This window comes from Haemaphysalis longicornis, unplaced genomic scaffold (assembly GCF_048455015.1).
Source record: "Haemaphysalis longicornis isolate Haplotype H1 unplaced genomic scaffold, Haemaphysalis longicornis Haplotype H1 scaffold_1, whole genome shotgun sequence".
NCBI classification, from domain to species: domain Eukaryota; kingdom Metazoa; phylum Arthropoda; class Arachnida; order Ixodida; family Ixodidae; genus Haemaphysalis; species Haemaphysalis longicornis.
Window position 1 is genome coordinate 19,541,146 of NW_027526203.1, and position 18,358 is coordinate 19,559,503.

General features: G+C 48.4%; 1 protein-coding gene across 1 annotated transcript in view; it reads left to right on the forward strand.

Annotated features, from left to right (window-relative positions):
* LOC144157035 (uncharacterized) overlaps nucleotides 1–18,358 on the forward strand; it is a 68,693-nt gene that overhangs the window by 35,669 nt on the left and 14,666 nt on the right. The window contains exon 2 of the mRNA XM_077688406.1: nucleotides 7,007–7,177. Within this exon, the coding sequence (XP_077544532.1) occupies nucleotides 7,007–7,177 (171 nt within the window). The remainder of the gene's footprint in view (nucleotides 1–7,006; nucleotides 7,178–18,358) is intronic.

Below are 18,358 nucleotides of genomic sequence, written 5' to 3' on the forward strand. Positions count from 1 at the left end.
AGGTTGATGAGGTATTCTCGATTACCCCTTACGCCCACCTGTTCCCGATCCAATCTTCTGAATACCTCTTGTAAACATTCGGCGAAGACATTGGAGAGATTGTACCTGCTTCTGTGACGCCCTTTTTTATAGGTATTACACTGCTCTCCTTGTGGAGGACGATGGTAGCTATGGACTCATTTGAGATTCCTCTAGTATTGATACATATTGCCGGTCTACACCCTGACTCCGAACTGCCTGCATGACTACCCAGGCTTCGACCAAGTCAAATGCTTTCGCATAATCTATGAAGGCGATAATATGGGTTGAGTATACTCCGCTCATTTCTCTCTCACCTGACTGATCGTGAGAATATAGTTCATTGTTTAAAAGCCTTTACGAAACCCTGCTTCTTCATTAGGTTGAATAAATCTACGGGGGCAGAAATTCTGTAGGCGATTACCTAGTAAGTACCTTCTACAAGACTGACAGTAAGCTGATCGGCCTATAATTTGCTCAGTCCTTCATGTCACCGTTCTTATGGATTGGATGACGCTCGCTTTTTTGCAAAATTACGGTACACTCGCGGTCATTAGGCAGTGCGTAAACAGGTTTGCCAGCTATTCTAGTACAAATTGCGTGCTATTCTTCAAGAGTCGCAGTTCTCTGATCCTCACCAGGTGCTTTGGCCCCATTTATCTGTTTCCAAGCCCTCTTCACTTGTTCTGTCGTTACTGGTGGGATGTCTATCTTATCTGAAGTAGTTCTTCTTAAGGTATTATCCTGGTTGTCGCGGCTACTGCACAGATCTTTATAGAACTCATCGGTAACTACTTTATTTCTATTTGTGATGGCAGTGCCTTGCTTGTCTTTAGGTACATACATCTGATTTTTCCCCTTGCCTTGACGCCTCTGCATTGTTTTCAGGCTGCCTCTCTTCTTTACAGCATGCTCGATCCTCTGCATATCATACTTGCGTATGTCAGCTGCCTTACGCTTACTGATCAACTTCGAAAGCTCCGCTAGTTTTATTTTCTCAGCTGGGGTGGAGATTGCTATGATTCGCCGTTTCCGAATTAAATCTTTCGTCTCTTGGGAAAGTTTGCCAGTATCCAGTCTAGTGATCGTACCTCCTCCTACTTCACACTCCGTGATAATGCGTCTAAGATTGTATCTGGCTTCCGTGCCGTAAACTGTGCTTCCTTAGTTAAAGCTGAATATCGGTTCCGCAGCGCGATACTGATTTCTTTAATATTCCGTTTTACTGTTAGCTCATTTATCGACTTCTTTTGTACTAGCTTGTCCCGATTCCTCCTCAAATCTAGCCTAATTAGAGATCTTACTATACTGTGGTCACTACAACTCACCCTTTTCGAGCAGTTTCACATCCTGCACGACTCTGGGGTTATCGCATAATACGACGACTATTTCCTTTTTATGCTCCCCATGCGGGCTTTTTCACGTCCACTTTCGGCTCTCCCGTTTGCGGAAGAAAATATTCATGATGCGTTGATTATTTCGTTCTGCGAACAATAATAATCAGTCCATTCTTTTATTCCCCCCTGTTATTCCCCTCTGTTATTCCCCTCTGTTATTGCCCTCTGCTATTGCCCTCTGCTATTGCCCTCTGTTACTCCCCTCTGCTACTCACCTCTGTTACTCACCTCTGTTATCACCCCTGTAATAACAGAGGGGATGACAAGGTATTTCGTCTTTTCTGGATATGAGCCCATTCCATTCACGGCGCAACTGTTGTCCATAATACCCAGTCCATGCCGAATTGTGGGTATTACATCACGTGTGTTGAGTGCGGTTTACCGAGTGTCAACGCAGATGGTGATGTCAACAGCGTACATAGTGTGTTGAAGGTGCTGAATGTCGCGAAGTTCTTTGAATATCCTATGCATCATCAGGTTGAAAAACCTGGGTGAGAGGATGACTCCCTGTGGTGCTCCAGTGGTATTGAGGAAGACACGAGGGTTTTTGAGATCCGCTGTAATTTCAAACGTCTCGCCGTTCAAAGAGCTCTTAACGAAGTTGTGTACCCGCACACCCGCAAACGCATTCCTTGAGAGCTTCGAGCATGGCCGCGATCTTGGTTTCACGTCAGCGCTTGTTGCTCGTCAAGCGACGGAGGAGAAGCAGGCTGCCGTCGGTGAAAATCTCAGGTTGAAACCGAAAGTCTCTCCTGCATCGTAGTACAGATGGGGGCCAAAATGGTCAAGACTATACGTTAACCTGGTAGAACCATACGCTCAACTAGGTTGCAAAAAGAGAAAGTCAGCCAAATGGGCCTCAGCATTATAATATTGTTCATCTTTCCTGAATTGTGTTGGGTAAATGATGGAGTGTTTCCACTCGACTGATAGCTCACTGGATAACCTCACATATTTAGTTCTGGCAACAGCTGTATTTTGGTGTCTTCATTGAAGCTCTGAAGCGTGCGCCACGTAATGCAGTTTTTTGCCGGAGGCGCTTCTAAAAAGTCCGCCATCTGCCGTAGAAAGCCTTGAAGTGAACCACGTGGACGACTTCGGGCCTCGTGTGACGTCGTGACGGGCCGGAGTCACCGCCGGGCACAACCTCACAGTTAAGTTGGTCCACACTTTGTTGAATGCTGCACGGTCCGAAATACCATCGCAGATGGTTCTCGCTGAGGCCGCGGGGCTGGATTGGGGCCCCGACCCATACATTACCTGGATGATACTCGGCGTCGGAAATTGCAACGGCCGGTGCTCGGTACCTGCGATTTCATTGTAGGCACTCAAGCAAGCTGTAGGGCATCCTCCGCACGTTTCAGACGTCTTTGCATTTCACTGTTGAGGTTAGCCTCTTCTACGTGCAGCAGCATGGCATCGAGCAATGTAGTCGGCTGTCTTTCGAAGGCAAGCTTGAACGGAGCTTGAACGGACAATCTTGAGCGTGGTTTCCTGGATGGCTGTGTTGTACGCACATGTGACATACGAACGAACTTCTTCCTAGGTCTTATGTTCAAAGTCGACGTAGATAGGCAGAACAACCGCGATCGCCTTATGCGCTCAGTAACTCCGTCCATTCGGGGGTGTTACGCCGTGTTTCTTCGGTGATCCGTGCTGCTGAATTGTAGGACTCCCTGCATGAGCTCTGCGGTGAAGGCCGTTCCGCGGTCCGTCATGAGGTGTTCAGGTGCTCCATGTCGCAACACATTTTGAGGATAAAAAAACTGGCTACCTCTTTTGCAGTCCCCTTTGGAAGACAGGTGGTCTCTGCATAGCGCGTCATGTAGTCAGTGGCCACGATAATCCGCTTGTTCCCTGCTTGGGACGCGGCGAATGGGCCCACAAGGTCCATTCCGATTTGTTGGAAGGGTCTCGATGGTACGGCGACGAACTGGAAAAGACATTGGCGGCGTCTTGCGGCGCTGGTAGTCACAACAGCTCCTTGCGTAGGGGTGACGTCGAGTGTAAGAAGGGGTCAGTAGTATTTCCTTTGATCTTTCCGAGCGGGCGTGACCTGTCGAGGGGCGTCATGCTGCTTTCTCATGCAAGCTTCAAAGTCTTTGTCAAGGAGGAAAATGGTCATGACAAGAAGGTACTTTGTTCTCATCGTAGGGTCGATGTTCTTCCCTATCACAAAATTCTTCTTGCATAAGGCAGTCGTGTTCCGCCTAAAAGCCCTTAGCACGGTGACATTGTTTTGTTCGCGAAACTCGGCGTACGCCTGCTACTGGGCGGCTTGGTCGCTTTCCGTCACGATGCCGAAAAACACGGCGTCTTCATCGGAGTCTTGTGGCAGCAGGTCCGCAGGGCTGCGTGATAGACAGTCGGCATGCGAATGTTTTCTGTCGGATTTGTAAGCGGTAGGGACATCGAATTCATGCAGGCGCCGGCTGCATCGTCTGAGGCGGCCAGAGGGTTCTTTTAGATGCGACGCATCTCTTTGACTCGGCTTGTCCCTCCATCCCTCCGTAGTCCGCACGCCTCCCCCCATTCTCCTCGCCACGCCAGCTGCGCGGTAACGCCGCTCTCACCGCAGCGCCATCTTGCGTTAGCGCTTGCTCCCCTCGCCGTGCCAGCTGTGCGTCAGCGCGCGTTAGCGCTCGGTTAACACATGCGCATGCGCTACTCTCTCTCTCATTCCCCTCACCGTTAACGCGCGGTACATATAAACGCGATAGCTGCGCCGCTCTGCTCAGTCGCTCCACCGCCGCCGCTTCGATGACATCCGATGACCACCGATGATGTGAATGGAGACTAACAGCTGTGCTACCGCGATGGTCGACGCAACCATAACAAGCACCGCCCAGATGCGTCGCATCACCCATGGTTTCCCCCCGCGGAAAGATGTCAATTTTAAATTTGCGAGCGAATACAGTGCGGTGTGGCCCGTATACACACTAAACTGCATGCCGTAGACGTACGGGCGGAATTTTGCAATGGCCCATATTATGGCAATGCAAGCCCAATAGTTTTTTTCTTCCGTAGGCATACCACAGCTTGCATAAGCGATATTTTTCGCGAGGCCTTCGCTTTTGCACGAACACGGTACCCAAAACTGCAGAACTGGTATCTGTATAGGTTGCTGCTCCGATGTTTTCATCGAAAAGGGCAAGCGCAAGCGGGCTTTGCAGGCGTTGTTGCAGTTGGCGGAAAGCATTCTGCTGCACTTCCTCCCAACACAACTGCATGCGGTTTGGTCAGGCTTGAGATGAGTTCGGTTATTTTTGGCAAGTTTTCGATGAAGGGCCGGTAGTATGCGTACAGTGCGAAGAATTTTCGCACGCCTTAACTTCAGCGCTTCAGGCTTCAGCGCTAATCACGATGTTCGGGTGGCCTCCACTACCGACTCTGATCTTTCAAGGTGTTCATCGAAGTTTTGTGCTAAGACAACAACATTGCACAGGCAGGCAATGCAAGTGTGCCACTTTAGGCCGGCTAGTACAGCGTCCAGAACTCCGTAGAACGTAGAACAGCCTAAATGCATCACATTTAACATCACATCACATAACATCACATTCTTTCCATTTGCAGGTTTTCTGTTCGCGTAGGAGAGGTTGCGGCTGGGTAAACAGGTCTGGTGTTGAAACCGGCAGCTCCATCACAATATTTAGTTTGGGGGAAGCTGCGATACATGTTATCGCAGCTTATCATACTTATCATATCAGTACGTGTACCCTGGACGTTTTTGGTGTTCACGCAATGTTGATAGGCATGATAGATGACGCTATCAGCGGTATTTTCTCGGTAAAGGCTTCGGTTGCTTTTTTTCTATAGGTGTCAATAATTTTGTTTGACTGATTCCCTGAACAAAACCTTTAATTAACAATAATGGGAACGTCAAGAGCAAACAGAATTTGTCTTTTTCCCGAACGCCCGACAGGTTCTACTTCCAAAGATTTTGTCCTGGGGGAAATACTGCTGCTATAACAGGGAGAAAATTGCAAAAATTTAACTGGCGGATTTTCCCCTGTAGCTCTTCCTGCAGGGTAATACAATATACCAAGAGCGATGAGAACATAAATGATGGAGCCACTAAAGTATTAAAAAGCTTACAAGTACCCTCACTGCATCTCTCAGAAAGGGGAACAGCATTGAATTTTTCGCATTTGTTTTTTATTTCAAAAGTGGCCGGGCTGCTGAGAAGCGCCAAAAGAGTGCAGCGCCCTCTACACTGTCAGGTTTAGCGTGCTAACAAAGTTGAGTTACTGTACATTTTTGAAATTGTAGGCTTTTGCAATTACTTGCTCCGACGTAATTGCTTCAATTTCTACTACTAGAAGTTCTGAATGCAAAATACGTGCCAATGTTTACTGTATTTGTTTTGTCTGGTTCAACTGTTTCCCCGATTCCCTCTTACAATGGCCCACTCACGTACAATACTGAATGCGGAGCTGCTACGTTTTCTGTTTCATTTTACTGAAGTTCCGTGAAATCGGCAGTACTTAACATCAACCAGTGACTTAATCATGTAGTAAGGTTTTCTGCCATCTTCCTCACCCTTGCATACGATGTATGTTCTGAAATGCATTTTGGCTAAAAGATTCCAAGTGCAAATTTGATAATAGTACTGCAATTCCTTTCTAGATGGACCTAATTTATTAAATTATTTTTAACTCAGTTTGTATACTAGCGTTTATGTTAAGTTCATGCAGTAGAGTTCATACTCCAGGGTATACAAGCTCAATTGTACGTTTTATCCATTAGATTTTAGAAATAGTTGACCAGACACGTTTAAACGTCAAAGGTTCCATACCAAGCTCAGTTTTGCGACTATAAACTCGTTTCACTTCTTGTACATCTAATTTGGTCTTTATGCAAAGGTTTTAATCTTGATTTTAAAAACTTTGGTCAGCAGTAGTTGATTTATTCCTGCGGTAGGCGTGCTGTTTTTTTTCTATGCCTACCCTTGCCTACTTAGTGCCATATTCGTGTTACCCTACAGGAATGGACTAATTCGCGTCGCACGTTCTGCGTACTTAAAGCGTAAAATAAAGCCGCGTCTCATTCGGAAAGCAGTGCCGTGGGCTCTCAAAACACTAAGTTTGGATAGTGCTGGTTGAACGAGGGATTCTAAAGTCATTGGGCTTGAGCTGAAATAGGTGGTTCTGAGAGAGTTTAGCAAACATGGCTTCAGCTTCCTGTTCTGTAGGTACCTATTGCTTAATTCCTAGGCGCGTCCTTCGCGTGCGCTTCCCCCCGCCAAAGGGCCCGCCCCCGAAGTTCCCTCTGGCTGAGAGGAGATTGCTCTGATTCATAAGGTATGGCTTGCTGTTACGAGCTTGTAAAATTATTCTTTAGACTCCACTCCTGCGCCTTCTCGCTGCGTTGCAGTCGAGCAAATGCAAACGCACAATCACACTCACGCTCAAACGCATCCAAAAAGCACGCACAGAGATGTGCACACACGAATTCACAACTGTACGCTCGCACGAACAAAAAACGTGCTTTCGCGCTAAGATACGCGCACACGCATAAGCAATTCCACAAAAAAGCAAGCAAACGCAGACACACAAGTGAGTGGTTCAAAAAAACATTTCTTCTCGGTGCAGAGGACCTGCACAACATCCAGCAGGTATGTGATCAGCAGCCTTCGGACGCAAAACCAGCCTGGCCTCAGGGGCGCCGACGTACCTGGCAGAAGCCGACCGCGTCGCAAGACACTAGCAATAAGGCTGGCCCGTCATGGCTTAAGAGGGCCGAGTCACGGACTCCAGTAGAAGGTCAGTCCCGTGCCTTTTTGTGGAAAGTGCGTTATCATTATGCACTATATTCAGGAACTCATATATACTGCTGGAATGCTTGTATGCGTGGTGACATCCAATAGTTTTCTATCCTTACAAAACTTCGATAGGGCATCCGAAACCACCATGTGCGTAAGACATTTCTGCAGCAACATGTTCACAACCGAAATCCCAAAATACATTCGTCTTAGAATCAAGCTGCCTTGCTTTGCTAATACCGCACACATACTTTATTTCGGGTCATCATCTGGATGCGTTTTTCTTAGTTTTATCAAATTATTTCGCAGTATCACCCCCCCCCCCCCGGAAAAACAATTTATACCCTAATACTCCTAAACCCAATCTCTTATGTTCTTTGAGGGTCGGCAAATTTTTTTACCCCCAACCAAACCTTCGAGTTAATGATTGCATCACCTTTGAACCGAATTGGAGCCAAATCACTAGGGTGATCATTGTGATTATACCTGGTATTTATCTTTATGATATTCACTCACCAACCACAACTTAAAATTCTTAGTAACAACCGCTCATTGCATCATTGTATGTTGTGGTAAACTTTGCTTTCGAACCTGTTTCGCGAAACTTTCTTCGTTGGGGAAATGTTTCCTGATATAGGTTTAATGGCTTGCCTCGCGAGCATTAACGTTTCTACAGTAGTTTGTTAATGGTGGTGAGCGCGACCACGGGCGGCACTGCAGAGCGCGTATCGGCGACGCCCGCTTAGCGATTCTCGCATTTGTCTTCTACTCACTCCGGCTCGCTCTCCCTGCTGTTTCTTTGCGCTCGTTTGACTTTTGATGCTTGTCCGTGCCACATTTTGGCGTGTGCGTAACTTTTTTATCCTAACAGAGGACTTAAAATCGCATACACTAGCCCAAGGCGTGTTAAAGGGCAGTTTTGATACCGCCCAGGAAGAAACATTGCCTATGCCGTCCCATTCCTTGCGAAGCCGGTCCTGTTCGTAGCGCAAACACTCCGAGGGTCAACTTCTGCATAGAACAACCTCTCGAGCAAAGGGAACAGCCAGCTGCTAATAACCGACAACAGCGAAAATTCAAGACGGAAACAAATTTCAGGCCATCGGGGTTGTCGGCTTTGGCAGAAGATACTATTATGTCCGGTAATCATATGTAAGGAGTTGGTAAAACAGTTTTGTAAACTTGCCGAACAATGGGAAGTATTGTATCACATCCCTTGAAGTTGTCAAAGCACGAGAGTATGCCGACATGCAGTAAGGGGCACAAAAATATAGGTTGAGTACCAAATAACCGACTGTGTGTAGGTATGTGATGGTTTTATGCCAGGTTTATAACCAGTGTGGAGGTTTATTATCCCGATACCGCTAACGTGGTCGGTTCAAGCTCGGGGGCTGTGCTCGTATACAGGGCACGGTGCCATTACCGTTTCATCCACGGAGCAACCGTGGTTTCAACGTCGTCTGATATTTGTAGGTGTAAAACAAATCATACAGACTGATGAATGACACACCCATTTTTCATTACTGCTTCCCTGCCATTATAAAGCCTTAGTACAGGGTGTAAAAAGCCATTACGGATAGGCGCTAGTGCAAGTCGGTTACCATCATTTCTGTAGGTGCGCCACCATAATGTTTCCGCCATAACACACACGCGCACGCACGCACGCATGTATACACACACACGAATGCTCGCCTACACGCACACACACTCGCGCGCGCACGAGCACAAACGCACACGCACACACTACGCGTATTACTGTATCAGTGCTACTGTAGTGTTAGTGTTAGTAAACAGTGTTTACTGTATCTTTTGTGGTAATCCGGCAATAGTGGCGGGGGACAATACCACGGGATGGACATGTGCCGGCTGAGGATGAAGAGGTGGCGCGAGAGGAGATAGGTCGGAACATGGCGGACTCGGCTGGGCTACGTGTGTGCAGCCGGATCGGCTGAGCAGTGGACCTTGGCGGAGCGGGACTCCAAGTAAAGGTGTGATCGAGGGGGCTCAGTGTCCTTTCTTGGGAACCGCGGCCGGGTGCAAGAACCCCGGTACCACATTTGGCGCCCTGAACGTGGGGAAGGCCGTGGTTCCTGGGAAGGGCATTGTGGTCTTCTTCCCGCCCAGAATGCAGTGGCACAGGACATGGTGAGTGGGCGTTTTCGAACGGAGGAAGCAGCGAGGCCGGCTCGGAGCGGTCGCTGCTTTGGGTCGTGCGTGATTTCGGTGGACTGCGTCGTCGCTGTGCCGGCCAGCGCCCAGTGATGATGACTCTTCAGGACGGCAGCGATGACACGGCAAACGTGACCGACAGCTCGCTGAGGATGCGGTCAGACACGATCGACCTGGCGGATCAGTCTCTGGTGGTGGACATCTCGGATGCCCTCAGCGCGAGGGACAAGGTCAAGTTCACTGTCCACACCAAGACGACGCTGTCGGACTTCCACAAGCCGGAGTTCTCTGTGCTTCGGCAGCACGAGGAGTTCATCTGGCTCCATGACGCCCTGGAGGAGAGCGAGGACTACGCCCGGATGATCATTCCCCCGGCCCCTCCGCGGCCGGACTTCGACGCCTCGTGGGAGAAGCTTCAGAAGCTCGGCGAGGGCGAGGGCTCCATGACCAAGGAGGAGTTCGCCAAGATGAAGCAGGAGCTCGAGGCGGACAGCTGCTGACGACTGCGCCGGACACCACCCCCGCGGAGCAAGGCCCGCGGACAGGACCTTGCCACGTTTGGACCTTCTGCAAGGACCCCCGGGTCTTAGGAGGCCACCTGTGGCACCGGTCTACTGCCATCCGGGCTGAGCCGTGGGAGTCCCTCGAGAGTGCCGACGCGACCCGCGGAGCAAGGCCCGCCGACAGGACCTTGCCACGTTTGGACCTTCTGCAAGGACCCCCGGGTCTTAGGAGGCCACCTGTGGCACCGGTCTACTGCCATCCGGGCTGAGCCGTGGGAGTCCCTCGAGAGTGCCGACGACTGCAGCCGAGGGCAGCCAGCGTCGGCCTTTTCTTCGGAGGGGGGGAGAGTGTGGTAATCCGGCAATAGTGGCGGGGGACAATACCACGGGATGGACATGTGCCGGCTGAGGATGAAGAGGTGGCGCGAGAGGAGATAGGTCGGAACATGGCGGACTCGGCTGGGCTACGTGTGTGCAGCCGGATCGGCTGAGCAGTGGACCTTGGCGGAGCGGGACTCCAAGTAAAGGTGTGATCGAGGGGGCTCAGTGTCCTTTCTTGGGAACCGCGGCCGGGTGCAAGAACCCCGGTACCACACTTTATCGTATACGTGAGTAGCGTGTGTGCGTGCGCGAGCGCGTGCTTGCGCGAGCGCGTGCTTGCGCGTGTGCGTGCTTGCGCGTGTGCGTGCTTGCGCGTGTGCGTGCTTGCGCGTGTGCGTGCGTGCGCGTGTGCGTGCTTGCGCGTGTGCGTGCGTGCGCGTGTGCGTGCGTGCGCGCGTGATACCCATGTATGCGATGATTCAGTAACAAAGATTTGTTCATACCTGGAGGGATATTTACGAAACATTTTTCACAGAAATATCTTCCCCATATTTAGATATGCGTTATAGCAAAACTCAAAGAAAAGCAAGAGTAATTTTCTTCAATTCATGGAACGTCATCATGAGTAGACCAGGATTTCTTTACGCCTGAAGGCTTTGGGGAACAATAAAAACCTGCTTGTACATATTAAACCGTTTGCACTCTTCTTATTCTGAAAACCAGCACGTGTACTATTTATTGCGTCCAGTAGCGAGTATATCGAGCCTTCAACGCCGTAATCATATGCATAACCGTTCGAGTTGACAGTTCGTTCGTTATGGTAACACTGCTTACGATAGAAATTCAAGTACAAAGGCCACCTTCGAGTATTCTGGACAGCGTTGTCTACGCCGTTTCGCGGTGGCGTAGAACAGCCCTTCCCATTGCATTTGCATGGGAATACATAACGCATGCTGTGGATATGCACCTTCGTCCACGCAGCCATAACGAAAGCCAATTTGTGAAGGGAATGTATTCCATACAGCCTATATAAAAACTCCACACGAACGTTGAGAACGTCCCAAACATCTCCAAGCGTCCTAATAAGACGTTTGTGACGGTGCAGAAAAACTAAAGCGTTGGGCACAGAAAAACCTTCATCTGATGCAGGTCAACAACAGCGAAGAAAATAGGAGACAGCCGTTTTATTTCCTGCTGTGCGATGGGTGTGTAGGGGCCAGCTGCTTGGTGCGCAGCATTAAAGAATGTTGATTGGTAAGAGCATATCGAAAGTACTGTAGGAAAGCCTACGCATTTTGAATGCTTATCGAGGAGTTCTGAGCACTGAACCTCTATATCAGCTAGAAAAGACAAGTTACACACGATCTTCCGAACAATGCTCAAGACACTTTTTCTCTCTCTCTCCTCGTAAGTTGCAGACTTGTGCAGTACATAGCTTGAAATTGTTCCGAGCTGTCAGAAGCTGGCAAAACGACTGAATTATGGAAATACGCTTTTTAATGCACTAAAACATCAAAACGAGCGATTTCTAGCACAGCACTGCTACCCCTCACAAGCGGAGTGTAGCAGATGAGAGTGGCACGAATCCCATAGCTGATGTCAGAAGCCAGTTGGGCGCCACTCAAACATGTCACCGCCAATAGCAGAATGGGCGGATTTAAATGTTTAATTTTGGGTATTTCGGTATTTTTTAGCGTCATACTATAGCTTTTCAGAAGACACATCTCTTCAGCGAGAGTTCCAATTCCATTTCCTTTAAATTTTTTTGCATAGGCTTTAAGGAAAAGGGAGTTTTTGTGACAAGGTTTCCTCATTCTACATATTTTTTGGGCCGAGTGTTTTAAAAAACTGCTAGGCTACTATTGTTTTTAGTTTGGTTCTGAAATTGATTCTTTTAGGCAGTGCGCGTCGGTGCATGGCACTGGGCTCAACTGTTCCCCCAAATCTACAGATGTTTGGATGACGAAAAGCGCTTTCTTCCTGCTTTTCCCAGTTTTATTGACGTGATTTTCAAAATACTGAAGCAGTTCTAGGAAAGCTGCAGTACGTAAATAAACCGACTTTTCCTCGCGCCTCAATCCCTGCATCACAAAAACCACGATCTAAAACTGGTATTTTTTGACTTACGGCGTTGTACATCGCCAGTTTGCTTCCTCTAAAAATGGTTAGAAAATTTTCTTTGATGGAACCTCCTCGTTTCAGTTCTACTTGCACAAACGACGGCGCCTATTTGGCATTGAAATTTGTCATTCTAAAGCGAGCTTGTTCATGGCGACATTATAGTATTTTATTAAAATATTCGTTGTATAGATTAAACTTTTCAGTTTTGTTTCGAGTGACATACAAGGTGGGAAGGTTTTCAGGAAGCTTAATACCCTTGTTGTTTGTATGAAGATTTTAGTACCAATATGGTGAGAATAATTTTATGTCTGACGCCATCCAAACTGCCGGCTTTTTCGTTCTCGTCCTCATTAAAAAAGACGCGTGCCCAGGTTGCCACATGTACCGAGTGTCACCGGGCATACGCGGACAATTCCTCATCGAGCAATGGCCCGGAATCGATGACGACGAGGGCGTGGCCAGAGTGCAGCCTTCGTGGGTGTCGTCCCTATGTCGTCCCCATGTTGTAAATTCTTTGCTTCAGCATTCACTGTGGTTCCTGTCACCTGTTCTGCCGCTACGTAATAAAATTAACACTGGTATACACTGACCCACGCCGAAATCAAGCAGTGCGGTATTCATACAAAGATCGTTGGTAATGAGGTTCATGAAGATGTTGTTCGAGCGACTCCATACGAGATATCGCCTGCTTTTTATTTACACCCGCAATTAAATTTTAAGACAAAAAATAAACAATTTCAAAACTCGCTTACGCGTCATTCAATTGACTCGCGATAATAGTAACAATGCAGAACATCATGCAGTTTTCTGGCATAAAGGCCAGAATACATGGAGTGAATATGCGATGAAAAGACGACGGACAACGCCGGGCGGCTCGCGTCCGACGCTCGGCGGCGGAAAAAACGTCGTCCGCTGCCTATTTAGCAGGGCCAGAAAAGTTGGTCGGCTGCGGAGCGGCGGCGAGCGGGAAACCGAAGAAACCAATAAGGTCTTCCGATTTTCCCTCCATGGCTTATGGCGTGTACAGGCCGCTGCAGACGGTCGCTTTGGTAGACGTAGGCTTGTCCCGCGCCTGCTCGAGCTAAAAAAAAAAACGGATCGTACATCTGAGATCGCCCAAGGAAAATGGTGTTGCAAGAAGTGAAGTCCGCGTTCTTCTGATACCTCAAACCGCAAGCGCAATCCGGCCCCGACCCAACTACCGTGGCTTGTTTCGCCAAGATAGGCATGCCGGATAGCTTTTATTAGGTTAAATACAGACGCTTCGCCTACATAACTTTAATTACTGCAATATGGGGCCAGCCTGCAAGGTCGGCGTGTTAGGAAGAGGTGATATCATATCGCTGCGAGGGCCTCTCAAATACAGCAAAATAGAAGCCGCCAGCCGATTGTATTGGCGGTGAGATCTTTGAGTGGCGCCCCCTGGCTCTGACGTCGGCTTAGGGATTCGCGCCGCTGTCGTCTGCTACACTCCGCTTGTGAGGGGCAACAGTGCCTGGACTAAAAATCGCCCGCTTCGTTGCTTTAGTGCGTTAAAAAGCGTATTTCTAGCGACTCAGTTATTTTGCCAGCTTCTGACGCATCTGAATAATTTGAAGCTGTATCCCCCACAATTTTGCAACACACGAAGAGATAGAGAACAACTTTCTTCAGAGTATCGGTCAGAAGATCGTGTATAACACGTCCTTTCTTGCTTATTCGCGAGGATCAGCAATCAGAGCTTCTCGATAAGTATTCAAAATGCGTAGGCTTCCCTGCAGTATTTTTGAGATGCTCCTATGAAAACTCAACAGTCTAATACTAAGTACCAAGCAGCGGTCTCTACACGCTCATCGCACAGCAGGAAATAAAGCGGTTTTCTGCTGTTTCTTTCGTTGTTGTCTTGTATCGGATGAATGTTTCTCGCTTTTTTTTCTGTCCAACGCATTAAGTTTTCTGCGCCGTCACCAACTTCTTATTAGGAGGTTTCGGGATGTTTGGGAGCCTCACAGAGGTCGTGTGGATATTTCCTTAATTTTGTATGGCATACATTCCCTTCTTCACAAATTGGCTTTCATTACGGCTGCGTGCAAGAAGGTGCATATCCGCAGCCTGCTTTGTTTATTCACATGCGAATACAATGAGAAGGTGTGTGCTACGCCACCGCGATCGCGCCCTAAACAACGTGGTCCACACTACTCGAAGGCGGCTTTTGTGCTCCGAATTGCTATCGTAATTATATCGTTATCATAACGAATTGACTCTCAACTCGAACAATGATGACATGATTACGGTGTTGAAGGCATGATATACTCGCTAACTAACGTAATATATAGTATACCTGCATTTATTATAAGACTCAAAACCGAAGAATTCCAAGTAGCTCTTTATTGCTTTTCAACCATTCCAGGCGCGAAGAACAAATCCTATTCTACTCGGGATGGAGTTCTATGATTTGAAGAAAATTACTTTTACTCTCTTGTCCTGGACTGAGGACCCGGCCCACTAACCAGATCGATTTAATTGTTAAACAAAGTTTTCCCCTCCTCCCCTTACTCCCCCTCCTCCTCTTGAGTGCAGTTTTCCTATAACGCATATCCGAATATCGGGAAGATATGGCTGTGCAAAATGTTCCGAAATATCCCTCCAGGTATTAACAAACATATGTGTCTTACTATAAATTTAACGAAGACGTGACTCGTTTTGCTCAATAAACCTCCATACTGGTTAGATGCCTGGTATACAATCAACACGAGCGTATATACACACTGGGTTATTTGGAACTCAACCTACAGTTTTTGCAGTCTGTAGTGCATGTCGGCAAACTTTCATGCCTTGACAACGTAAAGTGATGTGACAAAACGTGTTCGAGCGTTCGGCAAGGTTGCAAAAACTGTTTTACCTTACATATGATTACCGGGAATCGTGGTGCCTTCTGCCAAAGCCGACAGCCCTGAAGGCCTAGAATTTGTTTTGGTCTTCCATTTTCGCTGTTGTCGGTTATTAGCAGCTGACTGTTCCTTTTGTTCGAATGCTTACATGAGAAGCTGACGCCTAGCTCCGACTCTTCGCGCTCCGTACAGGACCGGCTTCGCAAGGAACGGGGTGGCGCCGGCAATGTTTCTCCCGTAGCGGTATCCAAAACTATACTTTAATTGACACTATAGTGAACTAGAATGATCTAGTGGCGCGAACGGCGAGGAAGGGGTGTGCTCTTCTGTGTAGAAAACGCCAGGTGGCGCTGCTGCGCTCTCTTCGAAAGGCGCCGCCGCGGTAGCCGCGGCAATCGCTGTACTTCAGGCGATCTGCAGTTGTTATGGCTGTCGTTGTTCCGATGTTGGGTAGTAATTAACCTTTACAAAAAAAAAGCTACTCGCGTCTGGCATCCCCGTACCTTGCTAGGAACGTTTTGTTGCAAATCTGCCCGTTTGAGCGGTAGGGAAACGGCTATAAATCGTGTTGTTTGGTGTCGTCTGCTACCTGCGCAGATGATCGATACGAGCGTACGCGTTCGATGTGCTGCCGGCGGACAACTGGTATGTTTAATTCTTTACGAATGGATTTACTTTTTTTGTATTTACTGTAATAAAGTCCCGGCATGAACCTACTCGTGAATTTGCCTCTACAGAAGCAAATTATACCCAGTATTCACGCGTCCAGTAGCACCCGGCTGATTTTTTCAGCAGCAAAGTTTGCAATGAACAAATTACCTTTAGAAGAAGCTTTCCCCAGGCACTTAGGGCTGAATGCGGCGTTAGCACGTGCAATACATCACTAAACGCCGTAGCCGTCATGGCCCCTTTGCAGGCCGAACTGCTGTAGCTTCTTGCAGCACACTGTTTGCAACAGCTGGGGAATCTATTTCACCGCTTCCGCATAACACACTACGAAAAAATGTTTGCGCCGACACTTTGTCGTCATGTGGATAGAAGAGCACGGATTTCTCGTGAAAAACTTATAGCTTTTCTTCTCTTCCTATCGATGTGGTAGCGAAAAGAACGTTTTGATCGCCGGCAAAATTTAGCCGGCACCAGAGCTTTGAAGGAAGCTTGACTTCTTGAAGATGGCTAATTGTGAAAGCATCTCATTCCACAGAACTTGCGCCTTCAGTTGATGAGCCCTGCGGAGAGAGAGAGAGGCCTCGTGGTGTGGCTGGCGCACCTCATCTTTTTCGGCTCTTCAGCTTTGTCGCTTCTTGCTAACTGCCGAAACTGGAACTCTTTTTTTTTTTTGCCCGCCTTTTTCTTTGCGGCTTCCGCCTGCATGCTCCGTACAGAATTCGACGCACAGTAGGCAGGATGGTAGGTACAGCACCTGGAGCCAGTGACAGCTTCCCGCGTGCAAGCCGCACTTCACAGCCGTTCATTACGTGGATTTAATCCCGCAATATATATGCACTCGGGCCCAAAGTGGCGCTCACCGACGGCTAAAGATATGGTCAAGAGTTTTTCCAGTCTTCCCCAATTTTGTTCCCACTTTTTGCGCAGTTCATCGTCCATTGGAGCGGCGAACAAAGACGCCTTGGGAGCACCTGGGTAACCATTGGAGTGACAACCCGGAGCAAAGGAATAGGTGTCCGTCCTTCGTTTTGACATCGCGGCTACCCGGCGCCTGTCCAACCTCTATTCTACAGCACTCGCAATAACTATTTTTATGACGATTAAATACCCCTTGCTTCTGTAGGGGAACATCACGGAAACGTAAAACACGCAGAAAATGAAAGGCCGGCCTCGACGATAAACAGACGGAGAGTCTGCCCGACCGAGCGCCGCCAACGCATCGCACATCCCCTCGTGTCGTCTGCGCCGCTAGCAGACGACACAGCGCTACTTTGTTTGTAGCCGTTGCCCGATGGCTCAAACGGGTCTGATAAGCAACAAAACGTTCCTAGAAAGGTACAGGGACAACAAAAGTGAGCATCTTTCTTCCATAAAGGTTAATTACTGTACCACACTAAAAAACGGCAGCGGCAATAGCTGGCGAGCGCCCCAAGCAACCGCCCGTTCAACCGCGGTACCGTTTTCGGAGAAGGCGCAGTGGCGCCCCTGGCGGCGGTAGACGCGCTTTGCTTCAGCCGAACGCGGCAGAGCGCTCCCGTTCGCGCCACTGGATCAAGACATTCTAGTTCACTGTAATTGACACCATGAGCTGGTGTACGCGATTTTGATAAAAAGTGTACGCGATTATGATAAAAAGTTTCCCACACGTCAATTCTGGTGCGGACAAGCATCAGACGTTGACCGAGCGCAAAGAAACAGCAGGGAGAGCGATCCTGAGTGAAGCAGACGACAAATGCGAGAATCCCTAAGCTGACGTCATGGAGGCGCGCTTCGCAGCGCCGCCTGTGTTCGCGCTCACCGCCAATAGGGACCGGGCAGCTGGACGGGTGGCGCCACCGCTCGGCGCTACCTCGTTAGTTGAATGAGCCGGTGCATTGGACTACACAGCCTCCCGTTTTGTCGTGTTTGCTTCGGTGCTTTGAAGGTTTTGGTGGTGTTGTGAACGGACATGTGAGATGGAACGAAGTCTAGACAGATGTGTTGGGTTCTTAGATGCAGTAACGGCTACGTAAACTTGTCGGACGCTTCTAAAGTTGGGTATCGGCTACAATGACATGAGCGCTTTTTGCAGTGATCTACGCTTGGCTCCACCCGTTCTGAGTAGGAATAAAAGTACTGTTATTAGTATTCATTTTTTCTCAAATCTACTAGCGGATACATAAACTGGTTTGACGCTTCTAAGTTTGGGAACGGGTTACACTGACATGAGCGCTTTTGCAGCGCTCTACGCATGACTCCGCGTGATCTGAGTAGAAATAAAATTATTAGGAATATTAGAATTCATTTCTACCGCTTTAAATTATCTTCATTGGTTTCAGTTACTGCAGTTTCCACGCCAGCCTTAGCGCTGGGATCCTCGATACGTGTGCTTTGAAGAGAAAGGCACTTGCATACGAGATGGATTACCGTGTATCCGTAGAAATGTTGCGGTAGTTTACATTTTCTTTCTGTAACCGTGAGCTTTGCGCCTTCGGTTTTGGTGAGCGACACTGTGACAGCATGGAAGCCTGAAAGCCGAAGTGGAAATCC